The sequence below is a fragment of the Eumetopias jubatus genome, unplaced genomic scaffold (genome assembly GCF_037043125.1).
Source record: "Eumetopias jubatus isolate StellerSeaLion01/CBP00866 unplaced genomic scaffold, mEumJub1_p1.0 scaffold_10, whole genome shotgun sequence".
NCBI lineage: Eukaryota > Metazoa > Chordata > Mammalia > Carnivora > Otariidae > Eumetopias > Eumetopias jubatus.
In genome coordinates this window covers 58,552,240-58,561,114 of record NW_028274816.1, presented here as the reverse complement: position 1 = coordinate 58,561,114, position 8,875 = coordinate 58,552,240, and the positions used below count along the sequence as shown (strand labels likewise).

Here is an 8,875-nt window from a genome sequence, read left to right as displayed (position 1 = left end):
AGTGCCCCCAGCGGGGCGGGGGGGGAGACCGGGAAGGCCCTGGAGGGCTGCCCGGACGTTGGCGCCCTTCCCGGCAGGGGGACCTGTGGCTTTCAGAATGGGGGTGGTGGTGGCTGGACGCCGGATGGGGGGAGGTGAAGGAGGCCAGAACGGGGGGATTGGGGGAAGAGCGGGGTCTTTGAGGGGCTGGCTGTAGGTATTATGGGGAAGAAGGCGAGGTGAGTGTGAGAGGCAAAAGGGTGTGGGGGCTTGGGGTTAAGGCGGAGGGGAGAGAGGAAGCAACTGTGGGTGAGGGAGCAGGTTTGAGTGAAGACAAGTCCCTCCCGATTTTCTTCCTGTCCATCTGCCCCCTCACCCGCTTTTCCAAAACCCCCTGCGAGCCGGAAACTGCCCCGCCTCCCGGGAGCGTCGAGCCAACCCGGCGGCAGCCTCTCTGTGACGACACGGGTTGCCAGGCAGACTGCCACACCGCTCCCGCGGGCCCGGCTGTGAGGTGTAGCGGCGGGAGCCAGAGGGCGGCGCTGCCACCAGGAGCCTCCCGCCCGGCCTGCCCGCCCGAGTGCTATATCCAGAGAGAGGGGGGCAGACGTACAGAGGAGGACAGAAATGCAGAAGTGGGGACAGAGACCTTGCCGGAAAAGGAAGCAGGGAGACGGTGGGGAAGAGAGGGAGGACGCCTGGCTGGCTCAGCCTGGAAGAACAGGCAACTCCTGATCTCGGGGTTGAGGGTTGGAACCCCATGTTAGGTGTAGAGATTGCTTAAAAATAAAAAAATCTTTATTAAAAAGAGAGAGAGAGAGAGAGAAATTGAACCGAACCAGCAGTGCCTGCATCTGAAGCCCTTTACCGCGGCCTTCAAAGCTCAAAGCTGAGGCTCTTACGCCTCATCTCCTGTCTTGTGGTTCGCCGACGCAGCCGCGCAGTGTCTCTGAAGGTCAGCAGGCCTGGGCCGACAGACAGCATTGCCGTCCCTAACAAAGGGTCCTAGGAAGTCTGTCTACCTTGATTTGTTTTGCTTTGTTTTGTTTTATTTTATTTTGTTTTATTTTATTTTATTTCATTTTATTTTATTCCACTCTTTGGGTGATGAAGATAGTTTTTGCAAAAGGTACCTCATTTGCAAGAGGAGGCCCTGGGGACATTTCGTCCCTGGCACTCTCTTCCCACCCTGCCCCCATTCCAGGGTGAGGGTGTGTGTGCTGTCCTTTGGAGGGCAGGTCCCAGCCTGGGCTCTGCTACCAGCAGCTATGTGCCCCATAAGGACCTCTTCCCTGTCTGGGTCCTTGCAGCTCTTTCCTTGTCCTCCTGCTCCTGGACATCAATGAATGGGTGGTTGGGTAGATTTCCAGAAGATGTATCAAAGGCTCAGCAGGGCTGCAAGGGACTTTTTCTATCTTCCTCCCCCTCCTCCTCTCCCCTTTCACAGAAGGGACAAACTGAGGCCCAGAAGCAGCAAGTCTTTCACCTTAGATCCCCCAGCCACGAAGACTCAAGGACCTGGGACTCTGGCATCTTAGCCCACAGTCTGTGACACCCCCACAGGGTTCGAATCAGAGCTCCCACGGTGAACCCAATTTCACCTCCGTGGGTTCATACCAGGGTCAAAACGCAAATGGTTGGGGGCCAACAGGCGACCAAGAGAAGCCACTGGGGTCTGACAGCCAGCGGCAGCAGGGACTGGGACAGATTGGAGAACAGGTGCCCTGTTAGGAGTGGCTGCCCCCCTCCTCCAGCCTCTCTGCACTGCAGAGCTGCCCACCCTTGCTGGATTGTGCAAAGTTTGAAAGGAATATGCAAAATCTCCCTCACTGTTGCAGTGAACTAAAGAAGGACCCACCACCAGAGATCTGATTTGTCCCAAAGGGATCTGGAGGGGTGGGGGTACCAATGTGAGACCTCTGGTTAGAGATGACATGGGAGGGCTGCCAAGATCACCCAGAAAATCAGTTGACTGGCCAGAACGATCCCTAGCTTGGCCCTACGGAGGGCACCCCAGGAAAGGGAGGGTCCCCGTGAGAATTCAGGTCTGCTGATGGGGTCCCCAAAGGGGCCTAGCGGATAGGGGATCCCAGGAAGGCCCCAGATGGGATTGGAAGGATCCCAGACAGACAAGGGTATCCCAGAGGTGGCCTGGACAAGACAGGGTTCACTGAGGTCCCCCCTTAGACCTGACAAGGGTGTTTTTAGACATGGCCAAAGGATCCCAGAGGCACCCTAGATGTGATTGGAGAATTCCAGACACACACAAAAAAAGTGATAGCACAGTGGTTCCAGAGAATTGGGGATCTCAAGATGACAAACGTATTTGGGGGAACAGGACAAGAGAGTCACAGATGGGCACAGAGATCTGAGATGTGATAAAGGGTTTCCAGAAGGCCCCAGACATAAGTAGGAGATCTCATATCTGACAGGAGAGTGTCAGACATGAGAAGGGGATCCCAGAGAGACCCTGGCTGGACAGGGCTTAGGGTCGCCATCAGCAACCCCCTCCCTGTGTGATGATCTGTGGGCTCACCCTTCCCAGATGAGATTAAGGAATCTCAGACACACAAGGGAGCTCAGAGAGGTCCCAGGCTTGGTTGGACGATCTCAGACACCACAAGGGGATCCCAGAGAAGCTCTTGGGATTCTGGAAGCACGGTCCTGCCCAGCCCCTCCACACAGACATATAGTATAGTCCTCTATGGGTCCTGTGACCCAAGACATGAGGATCCTGGGGATCCTGAACATGACAAGGAAATCCTGGAGGGGCCCCAGACACGATTGGGGTGCGGGGTGAGTGTCCCAGAGGGGCCCTGAGCAGGGCTTAGGGATTAAGGCAGCTGCCCCCCCCCCCCGCAGTGTGGGGAATCCACGGGTCCTATGACCTAGGGTGTGGGGACGCCAACGTGACGCAGACGTGGCGCCCCGGAGAGACCCCACGGGGCTCAGGCCCGGCGGGCGGCGGGCAGCAGTGCACTGTCAAACTGGTAGGTGAGCTTGCGCTTGACCTTGCGGATCTCGCCGGTCTTGGCGTAGTTGCGCAGGGCGCGCGCCAGCTTCTGGTAGGTCATGCGCTTGCGGTTGCCCTTCTGCTGGCCCCAGCGGCGGGCCAGAAGCTCCTTGTGCTTGGACGAGAACTGGAAGACGCCGGCGCCCGGCTCCACCCACCACACGCAGTCGCGCATGTCTCCGCGCGTCAGCAGCCCCAGCAGAAACTGGTACAGGCGCAGCTTCTTGCGGGCCCCTGCGGTGGGTGGGGACGCGTTAGGGGGAGGTAGCCTTTGGGCGCCGCCCCACACCCACCCCGCTTCACCCCCCGCCCCCGTGCCCCCAGCAAGCCTCAGTCTCCCGGCCGAGAGCATTGGGGCGAGGGAGGTGGCTCCGACTGGTGCGACCACCACCCCCATCGGAGGCCGGCCGCTCTCCTCCCGGAAGCTGTTACCCCGGAGCTCCCATCCCCCTGCTTTGCTTTATGTTGAGTTTGTCGGTCTCTCCTCTGCCCTGCCGATGGCCAGCGCATAGTAACACGTATCTGCCCTGCGTATGGATGAGAGGATCTGTGAAATGGGCTGCCAGGGCTCCTCAAAGGCTTATAACAGGGCGCTGAGTGGTGGTGAAGAGATCTGGAGTGGGTTTGAACCCGCCTAGCCATTTCTCAGCCCCAGAGGGACTGGGATCCTGGAAGGTTCGGGGGTCTGACTCTTGGGCCCCTACAAGGAGCAAAGGCCCCCCGAAGCCAGAGAGGGGGCTGTTCATAGCAGGGCATTGGCCACAAGAACCCCCCGTCTGCCATTTCCCAGCAGTGAGTGACCTTGAGGTGGCGACGACTTAACCTCTCTGAGCTGGCCTCTCCTCAGCTGTAAACGAGGCTGTGTGTGTGTGTGTGTGTGTGTGTGTGTGTGTGTGTGTGCGCGCGCGCGCGCGCGCGCGCACGTATTACCTTTACAAACCTTCGTGAAGCACTTAGTGCTAGGCATTTACAGTTATGAGCTCATTTCATCCTCAGAACACCAGGAGATAGGGCTGCTGCCGCCCATTTTACAGATGGGAAACCGAGAGCCAGGCAGAGAAAGTAACTCATGATCCTAACTGCCCAGGAGTTGAGCATACTACATGTCAGGCACATGGGTGGAAACAAGGGTTCCATGGGCTGGTGATGTGGTGATTATGTCCGTCGCTGTTGTTTCAAATAACGGTGGAGACTTACTGATTGCCCGCTCTGTGCCAAGCACTGCTCTCATTTACCTGTATCATCCCACTTAATCCCCCCCCCCCACACACACACCAGTAATAGACACTTACTGTCATCCCCATAGTGGATCGGAAACTCAGGCAAAGAGAGGTAGTCATTTGCCCCAGGTCACACAGGGAACCGCCCTCAGCACTGGAGTATACAGTAGGTGCTTGAGCAGCCGGGGGGCTTCCTTTAGCCCCTCCCCCATCTCCATGTGAAGCCCCACCCCACCCCTCCCCACTAGCTCCTACGTACCTGCCTCAGATCCCCTCCCCTCGGGGCCAGCCATGAGGGCCTCATCCGACTCGCTGTCTGAAACTTCCAGGGTGGGGCTGTCCAGCAGGAGATCCTCCTCCTCCGACAGCACAGGGCTGGGGTATGGGGCATACGCCGGGGGGCCCATGGTCTGCAAAAGGTCAGGATCACCTGCAGTCCAGGGACCCCCTTCCCTCCCTTCCTCTGCTCTCTTCCCTCGGCTCCCTCCTCTGGGTCCTCACTGTGGCCCTCCCCACTCTTTACAGCCTGCACTCTGGCCTTGATTTAGATCTCTGTGGCATGGCCAAGGGACGCCCGGGCCCCCTCCCTGAAAGCCTGCCCAACACAGATCATGGCCTTCTAGGCTGCCGCTTGCCTAACATCCGTGCCTGTGTTGTCTGGTCCGTGCAATGGAGTGAAAACGGTGCTTAACCTCAGAGGTTTACAAAGGCTTTCACAAGCTGCCTGGCATCTAGTGAATCTTGATCAAACGATGGGGATGTTAATCGTGTCCCTTCCCCTCACCTGGCTGGTGAAGTCCTCCGTGGGGTACGCTGGGAAGCTGGGCCCCGGGGCTTCTAGGCTGGGGGCCGGGTCGAGGTTCCCCACGGGGCTGTAGGTTGAGGGTCCGTAACAGAGCTGGACACTCTGGGGGTGGCTGAAGGTAGCCACAGCTGGGTTGAAGGCTTCATAGGAGGCGGCCGGGACAGCTGGACTGAGGTCCCAGCCCCACAGGGAGTCTGGGGGAGGGTGGGAGGGCGCTGAGTCAGAAGCCAGGTCTGGCCTCAGCCCCTTCCGCTCGAAGCCCCCAGCACAGAGAGGCCATTGTGGGCCTTGCAAATCTCTGGCCCCAGAATTTGCATGGGCAAGAGGGTGGGTGGGAGAGGAAAAGGGGAGGAGGTCTGGAGACCTGGGCTAACCTTATCCTGCTGAACTAGGTGACATCCTCCCCTGGGACTCAGCTCCCCCATCTGTGAAATGGGCCCAGGGTCCAGGTCAGGCGGATGGCTAGGGCAGGGCCACTCACCAGAAGCCCCCTCTGAGTCGGGGTAGCTGGGATGTTTGCAGCTGTCCAGGTCATAAAAGACGCCATCTGGGTACTGATGGGGTGGGGGAGGAAAAGGGGTCATCCCAGGCTTCGGGGAGCCCCCACCCCATCCTAGGCCAGCAGGAGGATTCTGACAGGGACAGGGGAGAAGAGGGGAGGGCTGGGAGAAGGAAAGAAAGAGACACAGAGACCACGCACCAGAGACAGGGGCCAAGAGATAGATATACAGAGACACAGAAAGTGGGGACACACACAACACAGCAGGAACACGCGCACAGAGAATGAAAGACACAGGCGGAGATGCGCAGAAACCCCGAGACCCAGGGTCTCAGAGAGGGACATGGCGGCCGGCACCTGCTAAGACCGTGGGCTCCAGGAAGGCGTGGGGAAAGTGTGGACCAATTCCCCCAGGCTCGCCTGTTGCAGGGGTGGCAGTGTTTCTACAGAGGCAAAGAAAATCTCAATGCTTCTTTATTCACCTCTGTATTGCTTTGATCTACCCCAAGAATCGTGTGTTGCTTTAGCAATTATAGTAAAGACCAAAGCTAGACACCCAGACATCCCAGCAGCCCTCTCCCGGGTATTCCCCCCAAGGGACGGGAAACCTACGTCCACAAAGTAGCTTTGTTCGAGAACAGCTTTTCTAATAGCCCCAAGCGAGAAATAGCCCGTGGACGGGAGAATGGACAAACTGGTGGTGTTGGGGTGTGTGTGTGGGAAGGGGGGGTCCTACAGCAGAGTACTGTACAGCAAGGGAAAAGAACCAAGGCTGTCAGTGGAGCACGCAACTCTCGATCTCGGGTCATGAGTTCGAGCCCCACGTTGGGGAGAGAGTTTACTTAAAAACAACAACAACAAAACAATGCCCGATACACACTGAACGTTGATGAAGGAAGCCAGACCCAAAAGGGGACATCCTGCATGATGCACTTCAGATCGAGGTCAAAACCAGGCAAACCTAATCCGTGTTGGCAAAGATCCCAGGGGGGAGGGGTGATTGTCGATTGGGCATCTTCCAGAGGGAAGGAAATGTTCTATGTGTCGGTCTGGTTAGCTGTTACACAGGTGTGTGTGTAATGTGAAATGTCACCAGGCTGCACACAAGACCTGCCACTTTGCCAACTTGTAGGTTATACCTCCATTAAAAAAAAAAAAAAAAAAGGCAGAAAACTTGTCAAGTTGGAGGAAGGTGGGACATGCTGGTGGTGGGGGGGTGTCCACGAGTGAGTGAGATTTTAGTTCCTGGACAGAGTTGTGGGTTATGGGTGGTGAGTATAGTATCCTGTGTGTCTGAACTATTAGACTACGCTTTTGAAAATACAGTTTAGCAAAGAAGAGAAGGAAAGAAGGAATAAATAGGTTTGCTGAATGTGGGGTGGGCGGAGGAAGAGACACAAAGCCAAAGACACAAGGACCCCCATCCCGCCCCATGCCAGGAAGTGGACCCAGAGCCCGAGCGCTGGCGAGAGACGGCGGAGAAAGGTCCATGAAGGGGTTGGGGCAGGTGAGGTGGAGGGTGCTGGTGGGAGATACGGAGGGAGAGTCAGAAAGACAAAGTGACGGGAAGGAGTGGAAGGGGAAACTGAGGCAGGGGGTCAAGGTGGGCCCTGTGGGTTCCCCCCCCACCCTCCCTGGCCCCCGGGGCCCCGACTCACCAGACAGCTGAAGTGTGGCCCGTCGAGCCTGGAGGGGGAGAGACACAGGGGCATGTCAGGGGTGCCTTCAGCCACCTGAGTCTCGGGGGTGGTTGGGAGCCGATGGGGCGGGGCTGGGGGGGGGGGGAGGCGGCTGCAGCTGTGACCACCGCAGCTCTTTTGCTGTATGTCCTTGTGTGAGACCAGCCCCACCACACTCGAGCGGGGACAGGAAGTGGGGGTGGGGGGGAACAGGCAAATGTCCCCCCTCCCCTGGGATTTGCATAGAGAGAGGCTGGTTTGGGGGCAGGGAAAGTGAGGGAGAGAAAGTCCCTGGAGAGGCGGTGTGGGCGCCAGTGGGCCGGTAGGGGCAGGGAGGGGGCCTCCGTCAGCGAGTCGGTTAAATGGGTCCACCTTGGACCAGAGGAGAGATGGAGAGCCGCTGGGCAGGGATGGGAAGCAGATGGGAGAGGAGGGAAGGATGGAAAGTGTGGAGAGAGACATTCGCTGATGCAGGAAGTGGTTGAGTCCCAGAGATAGGCAGATGGGGCCAGGGGAGAGACAGGGAGACAGGAGGAGAGAGCAGACAGACAGACCAAGAACTGGAAAGAGACGGGGACAGAGACAGAGAGGGAGCAAGAAGCAGAGAATAGAGCCCCAGAAACAAAAATGATGTGGCAAGCAGCAGAGTGGGCAACGAGTGAGCAAGCCAGAGGTTTGGTGAGGCCCCGTGGGAGCCTGGGGGGGACGGAGAGGCCGTCAGCAGGAGGGGAGACAGGAAAGCATCCCAAGGAGAGATTGGCGAGGTCGGAGAGAGCCCTCGCCAGGGGGACAGGATGGAGGAAGGAAGCCGAGGTAGGAGAGGTAGAGATCTAGAAGGGGCAAAAGGCAGTGTGGACCCCCTCCCTCCCACCCCCTTGCCCCCTGGGTGGGGCAGACCAGCCCCTTGAGGGAGGCCTGGCAGAGGGGCCTAAGTGCAGGGGGACGCCTTCCTTTAGGGAACCCCACTTACTGTGCGGCCTCCAAGGCGAGCATGGTGGTGCAGGGCTGGGTTTGCTGCCTGCTCCAGCCACCACCCCTATTTATACCTTGGCCCAGCCCCCTGGGGGGGGGCAGGGGTGCCGGCTGGCCTGCACAGAGCACAGCCCTCCTCGAAAATCCCCTCAGGGAGGGTCAGGGGAGGGGGCTGGATTGCACAACCCCTTGGTCACATGGTGGAGAGGGCAGGCCCAGGGGCCATCTCGATTTGGGGATCCCCACAGTTGGGGTGGGAATGGGGGGCTGACCCTGAGGGGTGGAGATGGGAGAGGAACTGGATTCAGGGGGACCCTAAGGAAATAGGGAAGCCAAGGGGTCCTGTGGTCAGTGAAGTGGGGGTCAGTAAACGGGGTGGGCTCTGGACCCAGGCCCAGGAACCAGAGGGGGAGTGGGTTGCTGGGGATGGGGGGCACATGACATCGAGGGGCAGATTCAAGCACCAATGGGGTCGGAAGGCAAGGCGGGGTGGGACTCTCGGGAGTGCATGTGGCCGGGGGGCGTCTCGGAGGAAAACCCAGGCCCAGAGCCGGTGAGGACCCCAAGGTGGAAACATCGTGGGTGTATGACATAGAAAGGGGGGGGTCCCCTGGGTTGTGCCAGGGAGTGGGAGCTTCCGTGTGAGGGGCTGCCCCAGGCCTGGAGGAAACAGGTCAGCACCTGGAGGGCGGGGCGGTCCAGGCAGAG

At 58.7% G+C, this 8,875-nt stretch overlaps 1 protein-coding gene across 2 annotated transcripts; it reads right to left on the bottom strand.

Moving 5' to 3' along the window:
* Nucleotides 1-759: 759 nt before the first annotated feature.
* Nucleotides 760-8,204, bottom strand: SPIB (Spi-B transcription factor). Of its 2 annotated transcripts, XM_028091552.2 has the most exons (6): nt 8,166-8,204; nt 7,175-7,202; nt 5,499-5,571; nt 4,997-5,211; nt 4,472-4,622; nt 760-3,226 (listed from the first exon to the last, which is right to left on the bottom strand). In XM_028091552.2, the coding sequence occupies exons 1-6, from the start codon at nt 8,186-8,188 to the stop codon at nt 2,928-2,930; spliced, it is 789 nt and encodes a 262-aa protein (XP_027947353.1). In that variant the 5' UTR covers nt 8,189-8,204; the 3' UTR covers nt 760-2,927. The 2 variants fall into 2 exon arrangements, with proteins under 2 accessions (XP_027947353.1, XP_087883872.1); XM_088027746.1 differs by lacking the exon at nt 8,166-8,204 and having other exon boundaries at nt 7,175-7,243.
* Between the last annotated feature and the right edge of the window lie 671 nt (nt 8,205-8,875).